Source organism: Tachypleus tridentatus, chromosome 10, assembly GCF_004210375.1.
Source record: "Tachypleus tridentatus isolate NWPU-2018 chromosome 10, ASM421037v1, whole genome shotgun sequence".
NCBI classification, from domain to species: domain Eukaryota; kingdom Metazoa; phylum Arthropoda; class Merostomata; order Xiphosura; family Limulidae; genus Tachypleus; species Tachypleus tridentatus.
In genome coordinates, this window is record NC_134834.1 from 142,079,839 (window position 1) to 142,099,214 (window position 19,376).

The 19,376-nt window shown below is 29.4% G+C and overlaps 1 protein-coding gene across 5 annotated transcripts in view; it reads right to left on the bottom strand.

Moving 5' to 3' along the window:
* Positions 1-18,791, bottom strand: part of LOC143230474 (chloride channel protein 2-like) — a 66,584-nt gene extending 47,793 nt beyond the window's left edge. For 2 of the 5 annotated variants that reach the window (XM_076464106.1, XM_076464108.1), the window contains exons 1-4: positions 18,549-18,791; positions 11,478-11,628; positions 5,252-5,383; positions 1,428-1,556 (exon numbers count right to left, since the gene is read on the bottom strand). In XM_076464106.1, coding sequence (XP_076320221.1) covers positions 1,428-1,556; positions 5,252-5,383; positions 11,478-11,628; positions 18,549-18,611 — 475 coding nt within the window. In that variant the 5' untranslated portion in view covers positions 18,612-18,791. Of the gene's footprint in view, positions 1-1,427; positions 1,557-4,333; positions 4,376-5,251; positions 5,384-11,477; positions 11,629-18,548 lie in introns of those variants that run through there. The other 3 variants (XM_076464105.1, XM_076464107.1, XM_076464109.1) reach the window with 3 other exon arrangements.
* Between the last annotated feature and the right edge of the window lie 585 nt (positions 18,792-19,376).

The following is a 19,376-nucleotide window of genomic DNA, read 5'->3' on the forward strand; positions in this document are numbered from 1 at the left end:
CTACAGTTTACTGAATGTTATGGTGTACAAATCCAAAAGGTACTTGCCCATATACATATAAACATGTTAAACTGTAAATATTCTGATATCTACAACAGTCACAACATGAATGACAAATACATTAGATAAACATATAAAGCATGAAACAAACATTTAATTTGATGTATCTTTTGTTGCTCATCATTAATACTACTGTTATATTCACTACGTTTGAAATGTTTCATATATACAAAGTGGAACTGAACCTTCACACACTGATTACTTTTAAAAATATGGCAAGTTCTGTAGTTGTTTTCAACAACTTCCTACCATATCTGTACTTGTCTGCTTTTAACTAAATGTATAAAACAAATTACTATATCTTTGAGTGACACAGAGAGCACTGCTGTATTTTAAATATAGTACATGGTCACAGTATCTCAGTTGTCTGCTATACTCTTTTTTTCACTGTTAAAATTATCAATGAGACATAAGTAGATATTTTATTGACATCTTATCAAATACAGACTAACTAAGCTGGAACATAAAATTAGGTATAAATTAACAAAATCAATCTTTAACTAAAACTACTTAATATAATAAATCAGTTCCTAAGAAAACTAAATTCACAAGGATTAAATATGAACCGTTAGTTAAGTACGGTTGCTATTAACATTATTTTCACCTGTAATCTGAATAACATCTCACAAGGTTATGCCAGTTTAAGATACTTGTGTTAATCCTAACTCCACACATAAGCCAACAATATAAAAAAATCTTCATAAATATAAAAATTTTAAAAATACTCAAAATGTTACAAATATTATAGCCACTAATGTTGATGTAACTATTCAAAGATAAGTATTCACAGGTATTAAAATTAGCAAAATATATTAAAAGATACCATAAATATTAACCTCAAATATGCAAGTAATCTGTCATTACACATACAGCACATGAACATCCACAGTAACACTCCTCATAGTTAAACAAATCGAGCACGTTTTAACACTTCATATCCAATAACAAACTTTGATTAAAATAAAAGAAAATACAAACCAAATGTTTAAGTCAATATCTGTTAATTCTGTCCCACACAATGGTAAGCATGTATGGTCAAGCTCAAACTGGTCTGATGCCAAGTAAAAAAAGAATCACCTTAACTACATGTGACTGTTAAAATGATAAACCACAAGAACTGCACCTTGAAGACAGGCAGGTGGAAGGAATGAATAAAATAAAGCAAAACCAGGTGAAAATTACAAGTCATATCTAGAAACAACTGATGATCCCCAAAGAGCTGACCTAATACACACAGTGGTAAGAAAATAATAAGCATACCAGGTACTCTTTTAACTAAAAGAAAAAGGTTGGATTAAAAAACACATACTGTGAAACATAATATGTTTTGCAACTGGCAACAGTTAGATTAACTGTTAGGAACTTACCAATAGCTTGTGGGGCAACAACATGTACAATTCCTGAAGAAAAGAGAATGAGGAACAAAGGAAAGGCTAACCAAGCCAAATACTGCTGTGCTGGATGATGAGTCAAGTCTCTGTATAACCAGATTCGAGCTGAAAAAGAAAAATCACTATCACAACAGCATCAGTAAGATGTAACCTCGTATCTAAAGTAAGGTCCTAATTATGGTTCTCTGATATATAAAAAATATACACTTTTGAATTAGAAGCTTTTAGATAACATATGTTTGCAAAGTACTTAACTAAAAATGTGGTTTCATTTTCTGTTTTATTTACTCTCTATACCTTAATACCATTAGAAGTGCTACAAAGAGATGAGTACACAACTAGTTAAAATAAATTATTTATTTCATTAGGCTCTAACATTTTCTTTGACATATGTACTAAATAAATAGTGGTCACAATCAAACACCTGTTTACAAATACCAGCTCACTGTTTCATAAACATTTAGTTTTAATTTTGTCCCCAAATTCTTTTATCATGTTTCAAGAAATGAACAATGAAAATATTGACAACACTTGCTGTTATATTATTTAGGTGTTTGTTGATAAGAATGATTCATTTTACAATTATTGAAGTGCACTCTAAAATGTTTGAGCCCAATATTCATTCACATAGTTAAAGTTTTATGATAAAATTCCTGCACATTACAACTCATTTCATTTGTTCCTTTTCATGATAAACTTTACAATTTGTTAATTATTAGCAGGTGTAAAAGAAAATTTGTAAAACAAGAAGTAAATAGTCAATACTTTCTGATAACAAACTTAATTATATGTATTTACTAATCAGCTGTTTTCAGTATTTAAAATCCATAAACATTTCAACAGTTAATGGAATATTTAAGTGATACATATAGTCAATATTTTGTTTCTGAAACAAAACCCTAAAAAGTATAAAAGGATGAAACACAAAAATATGAATTATTTTTCCTTGATATTTTGTTAAGTTTTATATTATCAACACAAAAAATAGTCAACAGGCCATATACCTATTTGTAATTTGATAAATGTATATGCTTATGTTCAATTGCCATGCATTGTATTGTTACTCATTAGAAGATTTGCAGTTACTTTCCTTTACATGGCAATCTAATAAAAAATTTATGGTAAACTGCTAGTATTTACACTGAACTGTTCCCCAAAGTCCCTTTCAATTTAGAGATTTTTGTAACTGTTGTTTTCAGTTTGCTCTCCACATCATACTTTAAATTTTTATTTCCTGTTGTTTAGAAGATGTGGAAAGTTATTTTCACAGATGGCTAAAAAAATAAATTTAAAATATTTAAAATAACATCTATGTGAAATTATCAACTACATTAAACTAAAAACATACTGATTTTACAAACTATAAATATTTATTGTATGACTATAATAACTCATAAATGTTTATGTCTTGCTGACAGATTGTTTTGTTTTTTTTTCTAGCAGAGAACATTTTCAATTTTACAAAACATAGGACCTTTGCAGACTGTATGAATTATAGTATAGGTTCCTAGAGGACCTGAACTACTCAGTGCAGACTTTCAAATTTTGGGCAGTACTCAAATGACAGAGTATTAAGTTGAAGTACACCTTTTAGATTCACTGATCCATTGAACAACTGTATTTATACTAAAACAGGAAATTTAAAACCATGACCATTAATATTTATTTTGAGAAACAAGATATACAAACAACATTTGTACTCAGACAGATAAACCTCTTTCAGTTTTCATAAGTTGAAAGTATTTTATTTTACATATACCTTTCACAGTAGTTGCTAGTGATGTAATGTCTATTTTAGAATAAGCTTGTGAATAGTTATCATGAAGAGTAACCTTGAGTTTTAGAAAAAAACATCTTTGTAAACTTATGCAACTTGCTAAAGACAATTAAAGAACAGAGAGCTGGATAACCTGAGAGTGACTTCTGACACACCTCATATCACACAAGCTTACCTTTTACACACAAATAGGTTCTACTATACCTACAAGCCAAATATAAGACTTACATGTATCCTTATCTATATAAAACAAACTGCAAGCCTCCAACAAGTAAAAAATTCTACACACAGTAATTCTGATTGAAGACCAAAAGTGTATGAAAGGAAAATGCTTTAAAAGCTCTGTAAATGTCATATGTTGCTGAAAAAAATGAATAACAATCAAAAATAGGTATATCAGGAACCAAATTCACAATAACATAAAAAGTTAATAAATGCAGTAAACAAACAAATTATTTTATACAAATGTCTCTGTGCAAGAGTATGCATAAAGGAAAGAAACAGAGAAAAACTGATGAATGTTGTTTGCAGACCAAACAGTTATGTAAATATATATATAATTATTTCAAGACCAACTATAATAAATGTTGCTTGTTCACAGACAGATATATAAATATATATCTAACTTTATTAGTTCTGGTACTTAAATTAATCATTACCTTCTATAAATTGTTTCTCCTCTTACCATATCTAAATGTTTTGTACGAAAAGGTTAACGTGATCTATGTATTCGGAAAACAATTAAAACACTGTTGCAGGTACAAGAAAGTTCAATGATCTAATCTTGAACAGAATGATGAATCATGGTGATGGAAAAATGGAGGGATTTAAATCTAAAACTAATTTTAAACATATGTGGAAGCAAACTAAATACATTATTCTTTGTAATACCATAATCACAGTGGTGATCAACACTGTAAATGAACATAGATGGTAGATAGAATATTCAAAACTAGTTCCACTGGCCTACATTGTATAAACATAGACCTATACATGGTAATTAACCTACTATAATGTAGGGCAGTGGAATTTCAAAAACACTTTGCTCATTCTCTAAAATGTATTTTAGTTATATTTATAAAATACTTGTTTTTGGTTGACTAACCTTGAATTCTAAAAGTTGCTTGACTCTATGTAATCCAGACTGCTGTAGGTAGGTTAAAAGGAAGCCATGAATAAAGTTATATGAAAGTACAAAGAACAGCACAACATGTTGTCCCTAAGAAACAACACTTTGGTGGTTGTCAATTCACCAAAACAGTTGTGGAAGATAGGCTCTAGCTTTAGACTCCATACATTATGAATCTTCTAAACAAAAAGTTCAATTTATGATCCATACTGTCTTATTACTAACAATATGTAAGATAGCTTGTAACACACAAAAAGCAGACCACAAAAATTATACAACTTGGATACATCTCTTTTTCTTTATTTTCAAAGGTTTACAGCATGTAGATGATGGAGTTTTGGTAGTATTGTGGTTTCTAAGGTTTACAACATGTAGATGGTGATATTGTGGACATATAGGCAGCAATCAAGAGTGACTTTTGTAAATAAAATTAATGCTTTATCACATTAAAAGGTAATAATGGCTCATATATTCTCACAAAATATTTACTTGTACATAGATATTTTCCTGAAATAAACCCATCTTCTGTTATCTGGTGTAAACAAAAATTAAAGAAAAAAAAACAATCAAAATATTTAATAAAAATAATTATTTTAGTTGATCATTTATTATCCATTTGACCTTTGTGGAACTGGTTAAAGGTCAGAAAGTTGCAAACAAACAAAACATTCTTCATAATTATATCATAAACAAAGAATATTTAAAATGGTAATAAAATAATTCAATAGACACTGCTACTCATTAAATAATTAAAACACTAGAGTAATATACACCTTTTTAACATATGAAAATACCATAATCATAAAAAAAAAGACAGGGTAGCCATTAACTTTTGGAAATATAGCAATACCATAATCATCACAAAACTGCATAAAACAGCAGAGTAGCTCCTACCTTTCTGACATATAGCAATACCATAATCCATCACAAAACTGAGTAATGATGAGATGATCCCTAGGAGAGCTAAGAAGACCCAATCTTCCCCAAGTCTGGCAAATGTGTGCTGCCACACTGTTGATAAATGACCTAAAAATGAAAAAAAACAACTGACCAATCAAGTGTTACCTATAATATTCATGTAGTTAAATATTTTCTTACTACTTCCATTTTCAAATTTGACAAAAAAAGATCAATTATGGAGGAAAAATGTTATAGTAAGAATTATTCAGTAATTTTCTTAGTAGTAACAGACACAAAGCTGGAACAAAACTGAGATTAGATATAGATTAGTAGTCAAAAGAAAGCTGAACATAACAATCTCAGGAAGTTAAACCTAATCACAAATCACACATACAGCCATTTTAAAGCCATGAATAATCAAAGTAACAACCACAAGAAGGCTTCAAATAATTACAGAAAAATAGCCAGAAGAATGGTGAGGAGCAAAGACTTAAGATAATCACAAGTATACACAGCTAGAAGTTTGTTGAGGATAGTCTTTTGGAATTATTATATTCAAATTAGAAAGCAACTACATTTCCTTTATAATGCATAATAAATAAACTGACAAATTTTAATTAATGTTTTTTTGTATCTCATGCAAATTTTGTCTATTTTGACAAAAACTTTTAAAGCATTTTTGCAAATGCAGAAGGTAAGAACACTTTGAATACCTGTAGTTTCTAAGTAAAAACTTATATATTAAAAAAACGTTTCTTTACAATATGACTGTTTAAATTTCAGTAACATCAATGAGTTTATGAACTTTAAGTTAAACATAATCTATAGGCAGTAAAACAAGTTACAATTTTACATACAAAATGTCTAGTTCAGCAAGAGTGTTTTGGCTCTGACTTATCCTTGCACATTAGACAATCTTGGAGACGCAGCATTGAAAAAAAAATTGAATCGATAAATGGATGTATTTTTCTCATCATAACCAACATTCAAGAGCAGAAAATTAAAACGTAATTCCTAAAAAGCCTACTTCATAAGTCTTTAAAAACATATGGCAAGCTCTACATACAGTGTGTGCGCGCGTGCGCATACATTACAAATCATGTACAACTGTCTTTGAACATGAATTTTAATAAAATCCACTGTATTATTGGAAAGTAATTCTTTGTGTAAAATAAACATACATTCATAATAAGATATGTACAAGATATGTGTGTGTGTGTGTGTGTGTGTGTGTGTGTGTGTGTGTGTGTGACATCACTTTAGAATAAATATAAAAATTACTTTATCTCCACACTTCCTCGCAAGTTTGTAATTTTCACATAAGAAATAACATGTATACATTTCATTTATAAAAATTACTTAAGAGGCATCATTTAATAACCATATATTGTTACATATTCTGCTACTTATGTGAATAATTAAGGACAATGAATTTCCCTCTAGTGTCAATGTTCAGTGGCTACTAAAATCTTTTATCCATAACAATCATCACAATCATAGTTAACTTCTCAAGAGTTCTTTTAAATTATTTTATCACTTGCAAACAAATAACATATTGCAAACAGCAGAAAATATAAACTGTATTTCACTGGTTTTAACTGGTTAAAAGCTGATCTAATCATGATAAAACCAACTTGTACAAGCAGACTACCATAAAACTTTAGTACGTTGTACTTAGCTGTGATTATTCTGAGCAGTAAGCATGGTGACACAGCACAAGAAAGGGCAACTAAAATAGACATAGAATATCTCATCATGTTTAGTATGCACAGCTACATACCCACAGTACAAAATTAGGAGATCACTAATATACCACTCATTAAAATATCAAAAAACAAACCTTAATTCAAAGTTATGATATATATTCAGATCTGCTACTACTTTGTAGCAACTGTCATTTGTCACCCCAACTTGTAAAGCATTACAAACTATTGTCTAACGCCAACAGAAATATAGATCTTCACCTCAAAAATAAAGAGAATATCTTATTAATAAATTAAAGATAAGTATCAAGAATTTCATAAGGTAACTTTATTAAATTCAATTCAATCAAAAGAAATGTGTTATTCTGATTTTGGAAAATCAATTGGCCATAAAGTTTAGTCTTTTTATTTAAAAAATCTGAAATACTAATTTTGAGTTATAATGTGTGTGGTACTGATTAGAAGACTTAGTTGTCAGTAAATACATACTGAACTTCCATACTGAGAGTATGGCTGCAGTTATGAACAAGTTTTGATTCTGTTAAGTATTCATTACTCCAAAGTATCAAGAACATACTATAAAAAATAATTTGTACTTCACAGCTCCAAGTGCTCTTTGACCATTTTCAACAAGGTCACTCCTTAACATGATAGATTAGGAAAGGTGGAGTAATTTATCTACAAGATTATTCATAGTTTAAGAAACTTGTTTCAAGACTACATGGTCTGGTGACTTAGTTCCCAGAACAACGTTACCTTGGTGGACCATTTGGCATTTACTCACCAACAAACAAGCACACACTTCTGTTGCTTCTTTTTTTTTTATGAAATTTAAGTTTTAAAAACACATTCTTTACTTAAGAAACTATTTCTCCTTTCATAAAAATCCTTCTTAAAACTTTAACTGAAATATACAAAACTCAAAATGTGTAAGTACTTAAAAAATAAACAGACTGACCCTCATATGCACAGGTGCAAAAGTAGTGATATCACATTGTATAGATTAATTAACCAGGCACACGTTATTATTGCAAATTTGCTACAATTCTAAAGGATTTGTAATACTCAGAAAACTTCCTGTATATTAAATGACTATATCAAAGTAATTACAAATGTTTTAGAAATTATATAATACAAAATTTTCATTATATGAAAAACTGAAATCACTTGAATTGTTACAATCTGCAAAAAAAAAAAAAAAAAAAACTAAAACTATGACCCAATTGTTCAAATTTATTTAATGAATAGTCAAAACTGTAAGAAGTTTTAATACTAAATTAAAAAAGTTGGTTGCAGTAGTATAACAGCTTCAATAAGTGATAGCTTCTCTTTATGCAAAACTGATTCTCCATTAGCTGTTACTATATCCTAATGATTTATTACACATAGATGAGAATAACTTGTACCTTTTTTGGGGGAAGTTTTAAAAGCAAACAAACCTGAATTTAATATATTTCATTTGGTATGCTCTGAAGATCTTGAACATCATGAAAAAATTATCTGAAACACTTGTATGCATAAAGGACTGATAGTCTAAATTAATACCTTCTGAAACATTTCAGTTTAAAGCACAAAAACTAGCAAGAGCATTTTAATTATCTTTTTATTAGTTGAAGCCAATGGTAAAATATCATTCAACTCCAGAGATTTTCACTAGAAAAAAATATAAGAACTTGCAATGAACAAAAGTGAAATATCTTCTTTTGTATTTCTGAATCTAATCTTCTGTTATCATAGCATACATAATATATTTAAGACTTCAACTTTTAATAAAAACCATGAGTTAAATAATCACATATAAATACTTGTATTATATCCTGACAAAACTTTTACCATATATTATGTACTTTGATTACAGTTGAAGACAGTTCTGATTAAAAAGTTAGGACATGGAATTGCACACAAAGGTTTTACTGGTTTTCAAACAAGACCCAAACCCCAAACACTTAAATAGTTCAATAATTTTCTTCCTTAAGGTAAATAGTGAACTATTTGAAAGCATTCAAGTTTTGTGTCTCATCCAAAAACCAGATGAAGACAATTTCAATTCTTTTCTTTAGCAATTTTTAGAACAAAATAATCATACAAAAAAAACAACCAGAAACCAGAAACATTATCAATAAAACCCATTCCAAAAGTTTATTTTAAAGCAAAGAGCATTAGGCAATTTAATCAATTACCTATGAGCAGTAATTAAATTGATTAGTGTCACAAATTAATCAATAAATTAAAAAGTAGTATATCCAATTATTCCAACAAGCAGTTGATCAAATTTTAATTATGTCAATTGTGACAAAAATAATCAAGTAACTGAAATTAATGTTTCCAATTTACTATTTCTGATCATTACTGTTATCCAATTAATTGAAATAGTTCTCTTTCTTATGTCAAAACTATTATCTGCCATTGTCACTAATTTGAAACTGGTGATAAAAAGAAAAAAGCAACTAGCTGCAACCTGCCAGTAACTCCTCCTTTTGACAATACCATAGTTTCATGGATACTGTACCAATCCATTAATCAAATGCAATCATTTTAAGTGGCCATTGAGTAACCAATTATCAAATACCATTAGTCACCTCACAAGTATTTGTTGTGAATAATTAATAGATATTAATAATTTGAAACCAAATACTCAAATCAGATCTAACTATTAATTATTAGGTATTTTGCTTAAAATGTAAGTTACTGTAATACAATTTGAGGTAATCACTAATGCAAATATCTTAACATTAACAGATGTATTTTAATATACTTCTATAATATTCAAACTGTACTTGATTTATAAAAACTGCTCGCATTTTCAATTAATGTATTGGATTATATATTTAATTAACAACAATTTTTTAAGCTACATGACAAGCTGTCTCCTGCATACATAACTGTACACTGATTGCTGGTGCCTGTGTTAGATTATACTTTCAAGAAATCAAAATTGTGTGGCTACAAAAAACAAGTTACTATACACACTTAAATTGTAAGGAATTTCCCTCAGTGGTGCTTCATGCCTGGATAAGGTGTGTGCGTGCGTGTGTGTGTGTGTGTGTGTGTGTGCCCGTGTGTGAAAAAAAACTATTTTGGAAAAATTCCAATTAACTCAAATCTGACAATGTTATTTACCACCACCCTCATGAAGCAATGCAACTTAAAATTATAATTCTAATGCTATATGTATTGTTACCTAATGTATACACTAAAGTTAGCAACTTTTGCGCAGTTTCAATTATTCTTTTAAATGAACAATACCATCACCACCTTCATGTTGAAAACCTTATGAACCACAAAAACACCTATAATCTAAAAGATGTGAATATATAAGCAAAATAGTAAAATAATGCATTTTATTAAACAAACAACAGATAAAAACTAATATCTGTTTACTTATTGGATATCAAAAAAAGTTAAAAGGTGTTAGAAAACGAGAATAAGAATATATCAAATGTGAAAAAAACAACAAAAAAACAGTGTACTTCAAATTGAAACCCACTAAAATCAACGAACATCAGTTTCCTAGAAATTTTAACAATCATGCATGCAGTACCAGTATATGACAGGAAACTCCAGTGAACTGTTATAGCCCAACCTTGTTTGCCTTTTTCACGCTTGTGTTGTGTAATCTACTTGTGCAAGTACAAATAGAGCTACTTATTAGCTGGTTAAAAATGACTGAAAGTTAGGGTAATATTACTAAGACTAACTAGTCTTAGAACACATACTGCATGTGACTGATAATCATGCAAAATTATTTAAAGATTCACATAATGTACTTTTTAAATAACTTCTGTTTTCTAAAAGGTCAATATCTAAACATTATAAAACTGGAATTTTGCAGTTCTCTCCTCACCCACAAACATATCTGTGGGTTTTATCTCACTTTCTTTAATTTACTAGTTACACAAGAAATATGTAGTACTACATTCAAAACAATAACATAACAGTTTGTTTCTTACATCGCTATTTTATCTTTATCCAGTTAAAATTTTGAAAGAGTTTGTGTAATAAATTTTGTATGCTGATACCTCAGATATTTTCAATGTTTGTCAGACAAATTCACAGGCAAGTAATTCTTTATTAAATCTATGATTTTCTCAGAACATCAATTATGCACACTCACAAAAGGTATGTGACTGCAACAGTATTAATGTCATATACTGTGTTTGTTTGTGTGAGCTAAAATCCATCTACAAACTATACATTTAAAAACAGCTGGTATGGGTAGAGAAAACACTACCAGCCATTTTTAAATATATAATTTTCTCTACAAGTGGGTTTTCTCGTCATCACAGATTACCATCTACAAAATACTTTATCATCATATACTAATTTACTCTGATCAAAACACATACACCACTTAACACAAATTCAAGCTAAATTAAAATAAATTCCCAGAGTGGTCTTTGTAAATGGATCTACGTTTATTATGCATAAATGATAATCTTGAGTCCTAAGCAAATCACTTCAAACAATCTGGCAGCAATTATCAAATGTAATTATGTAATATAACAAAACAAACTTACCAATACATTTTCTTTGCCATTGGCGTCGATAGGGTTTAAGTTCGTGTTGTCTAAGTTTATCTTTTTGTCTTCTTAGCTTTTCTAAAGATTTCAGACGTCTAGCTTCAAGTTTGGCAAATTCTCCTAGATCTTCCCTATAGCAACCAAACATCTAAAATAGAAAGGTAAGAAATATTTGTGAGACAAACAATATGTTTGAATAACCTGAAATATCAACTTTACCCCACCAACCTAAAATAATCCTTAGTAAAGCAAAACTTCTAACCAAAACTGTGTGCAGCATACACATGTCAGTCTTCCCATAATATTAACATATTCTTAGTGCTACTGAGATTAAACTTCACCTAAGGTAAATAATATTATAATGTAACTAATTACTGGTAAAAGAGAGCACTTACATGTTGAAAATCAGTGCATGCATATCTATAAAAAACATTTCTTATTAAGCACAAAACTACCGTGTTTCTCCGATAATAAGACCTACCCATAAAATAAGACCTAGTGTGATTTTTGGGGATAGTTTTAATATAAGCCCTACCCTTAAAATAAGCTCTAGTTAAGAGTGGCAGGAAGAGGAAAGAAATAAAAAAAAATTAATTTATTAATTAGTTTAATAGTTAGTTAATTAGTTTGTTTAAGTATTGATCAAATTGAGTTTCTGAATGTTTTTCGTAATTTCTATTTATTTAGAGGTCTTATAATTTTTACTTTGTAACTTCATTTTTTTAATACATCAAAATAAGACATCCCCTGAAAATAAGCCCTAGTGTCATATTTTGGAGTGAAAATTAATATAAGCCCTGTCTTATTTTCGGAGAAACACGGTATGTAATGGACTATCTATGCTCTAACCCCTAAGAGAATCATTTTTTAGCATTAAAAGGTCAGCTTCCAAGAAAGTGGGAAACAAGACTTCTCTTTCAACTTTAAGTAAATCTATAGCACTTCTGCATGTACCTTTATATCTAGAATCAAAAGTTCAAGTTATTCTGAACAGGAAAAATTACTTTGAGATACATAATTGGTTCTTGACAATGTATAATCATAAAAATTTGCATTTTTCCCCGATAAAATTGTAATAAATATGAAAGAATTTGTCAAAATTATACATTATTTTGAAAATGCAATTTACTTATAATATGCAAAACTTAAAAGCAGAAGAAATGTCAGTAAGTTACAATTTTGTGGAACACTTTCTTTTAAAAATAGTGGAATAAACAATGCTAATGTTACTATAGTTCCAAGAATATTTTAGTTTTCTTTAATAAAAACAATGAAAATAATCATGTCATGCATAGATGCAACTATTGTTATGTGACTATGTACTGATTCAAATTTACTCAGAGACAGTAAATCACTTACTGATTATTTTAAGTGCTCTAACAAGCAACTATCAAGACTGTGCAACATGCAAATATTTTGCCTGTATTGTATAAGACTTAGACACAGTTACAAGAAATGAAGTTTTATTTATACATAAAAGCACTTTGAAAGTTGTTATTAAATAATTAATAGTTAGCATAACTCATATCAAGGTCTTCTGAAAAGGAAGCACTTTTGTAAGATTTTCCCAGAATGTGCCATAAAGTTGATTTGAAGTGAAAACAACTGGTATGGTTTGGTAATAGAAAGTAAAAGATGTTGAAAAATGGACATTTTCCTGGATGGGAGAATTCATTACTAGTATGTTTTTAACTTTTGTTCTTTATCAACTATGTAATCTAACTGCACAGCTAATTATTGAGTAATACTCATACATTCAGTGATATTCATGACATGCCAAAAAAGGTTTGTAGAGATTTGCAGCTGAAAGATAAAATATGGCAACAAGTTACTTCTTTTATGATAAGTGCATTGATGTGAAAAAAGAAAATTGTACATACAAAAGACTGAAATATTTATCTGCATCTGCCTTTCAAGAAATATTTAGTAAATACATTTCTATAATCTTTCAATGAAGATTTTAAATTTGAGACTGGTGAATCTTCATTTAGAATAACACACTGTTATTATTATCTTTATCACAGAAATGAAATGAATCAGGGTTCAATTAAGGCGTTTTCATGAACTCCATTTTGAGAGAAAAGAAGAATTTTCTTTTAGAACTCACTCTAAAATATTTTGTGAATGTAAAATTTTAATGTATAATTTTTTTGAAAATTAAATACATTTTATTAAAAATCAGTTTCATCTTTTGAAAACTGATGAGAGAGACAAAGACACGTGTGTTTCAGCAGATGAAAGGTAAGGATAAAAACATGGTCCTTTATCTTGGGCAACAAATATATACAATTTGAAAACTAAGATTCAGACTTCATAAAAGCAAATAGTTAACTGTGATTATAGTGAGTTAAGTGCTGCATCTCATCACTATGATCTTTTGTGTTATTTCAAGATAAACATTTTAAGTTTTATTAAAAATATGTTCATGACATATGAAATTAATTAATTGTAATGCAATTTAAATGTGGGTCACACTAATTTTATTCAATACCAAATTAATGTCTCTCAAAGTGGCACCTTGACAACATTCTTAAACCATTTGCTACAATAACTTGACCTTGTATGAAGGTTAAGGGTACTTAAAGAGAAGTACTAAGAGTGAAAATCAAAGCACATTTCAAAAGCAATAACTTGGTGAAAATAACACAGGTAGTTTAAGAAGTTGAAATTGATAGATAAGCAGCAAATAGAGAAAAGCTATGGATTTGCTTATAAAATTAAAGTCAAAAAAGGCTTCTGGGATACAGCTGGCTGATAAAGGATTTTTCTTTAATACATTCAACAAAATGTTAAAACAGTTATTGAACCCTTAAAGAATATAGGTTGCAAGGTACTTATGAGGTGGTTTTGCTTTTAAAAGGCTTCCTTATGTTTTTACAAAAGAATATATTAGTAATATTCTTAACCCCTAACATTCTATGGGAAAGATTATAATTGACCTGAATCGTGTAGATATTGAGCTTTTGGTTGAAAGATTAAGAAACAAAGTACCTTGCCCAGCAGAGTTTAAAAGAGGTTAATAATCAGATATGCAAGCCTCTATATTTTATGTTTGTTAGATCAAAAATAGTGGATTGAGAACTTGCTGTTGTCATTTACATTTTTAATGAGGGTCATAAGAGTTGCTCCTTAAACTATAAGCCACTCAGACATACTTCTATATGAGGAAAAAAATCTGAAGGCCATAATAAATGAAGCTTTGCAAAAATCATTTAGTGAAATATGATATTATAAATAAATGTCAATACACTTTCACTAAAGGAACATTCTATCTTACTAATATTTTTTATCTAAGGATATTACTTGTTATCTGAACAATAGAAGGTTTCTGATAAAGTGTTACACAAAAGATTAGCTATGAAGATGACATCAGCAGGAGTAAAGTAGAGACTAGTTTAGTGAACTATATGGTTGATGACTGGCAGGAAGAAGAGATGCTATTAATGGAGTACAGTCAAGTTGTTATACTGCCTACAGGGTTGTTACTTCAACCTCTCCTTTACTTATTTACATTAATAACATTGACATTAACATGGTCATTGAGTAAACATCTGTTGACATTAAACTTATGTGTGTGTGTATATATGTATATACAATATGTATATCATATTGTACTAAGAATGTTGAGGTATTACACAATGATTTGTACAAACTGATCAAACTGGTAAAAAGCTTTGATGTTAGGTGATATACTTAGGTTACTATAATTTAGATCAAGTGTTTAATATACATAAAAACCCACTTAAGCGTGTAATTGAGGAAACAGATTTTTGCATAGTGGTGGGCAAGTCATTTAAGACATTGAAGCAGTATTATTTTATTAGTAAAGCTAAAAGAATTTTATAATGCATCTATAGAAATGTTCTGTATAAGTAACAGATGTAATTATCTCTATACAATCACTACTTAGTTACACTTGAGATTATGTATACTATTTTTGTCTCCTTATCTAAAAAGGAATATTGGCTTAGTAAAGTATTCAGAGGATGGCTACTAGTATAATACCTGGAATTAAAAGACTGCCATATGAAGATAGGTTAAGATCTCTGAAATTGTCTTCTTTTGAAAAAAACTAAGTTTAGAGAAAATGTTAGTAAGTTGTATAAGATTGTTAATGGAATTAACAGTGTTAACACATCACCTTTTTTGTTTATTTTGTGCTTAATGGTGAGAATGATAGGGCTAGGGACACAAATAATTTTTGGTTTTTTTTTAAGAGGGTTGTTGTCCTTTGGAATAAGTGCCTTTAGATATGGTGAATGCAGTAAGGAAGGCTTGATAAATATTTACATGATAAATAGCCTTGCATTTTTTGTTGTTTTTTTCAAAATTTAAATTACTAAGTAAGACAGTCTTGACGAACCAATAGGCTTATTAACCTAAAATGCTATATAGGTTGAACCAGCTAATTCCTAAGCCACTATTTGCTACAGTTTGACTATGTGTAAATTTAACATATTTCTAAAGTAATACTGTTCCAGTAACATTAATGCACAGTTCATAACAATTACATGGTTTGCTTGGTGATGTGCATGTTGTGTCTTATTAGCTGAAATTTTGCAAAAGTTAATGTACTGCAAAAAAAATATCTTATCTGAAAATTGAAGCAGATGAGAAAACTATCTGAAAGTGAACACATTTCACTGGTATACATGTACATGTTGACATTTATTGAATTATATACATGATCGTAACTGTATCACAATTTTTTTTATTGTGAAGTCCACAGTTCTGTAGAACATAACCTTTCATTACTGAAATAAGCTATCCAAACACTGAAAAAATACTCATTCATTACTAAATAATGCTGAATGTGGAAATAAATATACATCACCATAACAATGTGCAACTTGGATACTGAATGTTTATGATGACAACATAAAAACAACCTTCAATGTCCTGATGCAATATGTACTTAATCACCATTCGACTTAAAATAAAGAAACCCCTCCTAGGGCATGAGTTGCAAGTATCAGGATGCCACATATGCTTCAACACCTAGATAGATAAGTTTTATTCTGTCATGGAATACCAGTAGAAAAAAGGTCACCTTTTTGAAGTTTACACCCTAAAAAAATAAACATGCTAAAGACAAAGACATGCATTTAAATAGGAAAGCAAAATAATAAATGTGTCTGACACAACCCAAGGGCTTATAACAATCACAGCTATACCCATGCAGCTTCCTCTATTTAAAAATGAAGCTTTTATATGCATGAATGCATCATAAGAAGCATTGCAGTGAAAAGTATTGACTGAAAAATTGTAAGCACAATACATTACTGAATACTATGAATGAAACAATTTTTATATTAAGTATCAGAAATATATATATAGTGCATATGAAACAGAAGGTCAAGTATACACATACAATTACATGAATGCATGCAGTAGAATGAGTGTAGTTTCTTACACACACCCAAAAATAATTAGAAATATTAGTGTCATAACATGACCCTAATTTTCATATGTGCACAAACAAGTATTTGGAAAAAGAAATTTGGTAAAATTATTACTTAAAAGCCATTTTTCAACATGATGTGTGTGTGTGTGTGTGTGTGTGTCAATGTTTTTCTCAAGTTTTAGTTTTATATAAGTAGAGGAGTCATTCAAATGCCTTTTGTTTTTTCTAAAACAACAGCATGAGTACTTAGTTCAAGTGAACAAAGCAATTTTTCTTCTAAAGAAATAATACATTGCAAGTCATACAAGATATACAATTACTCAAAATTTAATCTTTATATAGTTTACTTAAAATAATGTTAAGATAATTATAACTCAATATAAGGTCCATTACAGCATAAATATTATAATAGTTTGTACAGTACTTTATATGTATAGACTTATTTCAAACATACACAAGAACTGATAACTTGTTGTTTTTTTTTAAACTGGCTAAAAATACAGAAAAGTTAAAAGCAAAATTCAAAACAACATTAGTCTGTATTTATTTACTCAATTTAAGTAACAGGTACAAGTCAAAACAACTATATTTTTCTATCTGTAAAGCAATGGTTAATCCTCATTTTAAATATTCTTTTCAGTTTTGATCACTTTAAACATATTTATGAATAGATATTTAGTTGCTGAAGAAGTTTAGAGGAAAAACTACCATGATGATTCCATGTTTAAAGAGTTTATTGTAAAAGACAGAATGAAATCTCTATGTTTTCACTTGTGAGGAAAAGATCTTTGTTAGAGATAAGGTTATTCTTTATGGTTGTTAAAGTATTGGAACACATATACCAGATAGTATTTACATAAACAAAAAACTTCTACAGGCAGTAAGACTATCCAATGCAAGTTTAAGATGTGGTAACTAGGATAAAACACCAATTAAGGCATTGCTACTTTTCTAATAGGGTGGATGGCATATGTTATTTTGACTTCAAGCATGGGAGAAGATGCAATGTTGATGGAAAGTTACACAAAAATGAGCGAGGTGGTTTCTATATGCAGTTTGGAGCTGCATTAGCCTAGTTAAACAAATTTATTCCTCATTAAACCCTTGGAATAAATTGCTATAAACCTGTTCTTTAATATAATATTCTAAGTATCTTCACAGTGTAAAATTTTTTGAGCAACTAAATCTTTCATGTTTCAGTTCATATGAGAGGCAGATCTTTATACAATGTATCGCTATCAACAAACAATTACAGAATACATTGCCTTAAAATAGTCTACTCCTATCACTGAAACATCACAGTTCTAATTACTTAAAAACACATTTACATCGTAAAGCTAATCACAATGTTTAATTATACCGGGAACCTCAGTGATACAGTAAAATCTTTGCGTCCTCTTAGTTTTAGTATCAATTTGTATCTAACACTGTTGGTTTTATTATATTCACGTAGGATTGCCAAATAATCTTTTGGATCTATTATCAGAAGAAAGTGCTTCCCTCAATTTGAAAATTTAAAAAAGAATATAAATCGAATGATTGCACTAATGGTATTATAAATGACAGCTAACTTCGATTATTCCGGGCACTGTACATGTACTATAGCAGTTAACTTTCAAAGTACCAGCCAATTACTCAAAACGACTAATACACAGTCAACTTACCAATGTATGCTCGTAACCAAGAGCATTTTGATCATTCCTTCCTTCTTCACCCATCGTGAACATATAACTTCCAATCTATCACTTCTAACTTTTCTCCTAATAGTCAAATATACTAACGGTTGTCTGTAACAGTAAGAGTACTGAAACGATGCTGTATATGATATCAGCTGTTACACAACCATTCTTCGTTGCTTCCAGCTCGTTTAACCGTAAGACTTGCCGCACAACCACCTTCCTGCATTTACAGAATGAAAATACCATGCGTCACTTCCCGCTGTCACAACAGGTTTCACCAATCACAGTCAGCCAAAAATATACATTGCGTATCTGTAATTGGGAGTATTAGAAGTTACTTTCACAGGTCGCCTTCGTATAATAATGTAATGATATTTAATGAGAGTTATTGTTAAAGCAATACTGGGGACAACTGATAAATCAGTATTTTCACAAAATAAACAAACTACCTTCCACAAATTGTAACGACGAACGAACTTACAACGCCAGACGTGGATTGTCTGGATTTTGTTTTTTTTTCATAATAATACGAAAGCATAAAATAAGAGTTTAAGCGACTTAATAAGTTATTTCATGAATATGACTTTCCTATATAAATCTCGAATTTGTAATAACTTAATTCCTACAAAAAGCATTGTGATTAAACAATCTATCAAGCAAGACCTGTGGAACATATTAAAAATATAAGAAAAATAAATACGTTCTCAGTTGAACAATTATCTCTTACCCTGATTCTTTGCGTGAAATTCAAAACAAACTGTGTTAAATGGAACATTATGTACTTTATAACTTTGTTTGTTTTGTTTTTGAATG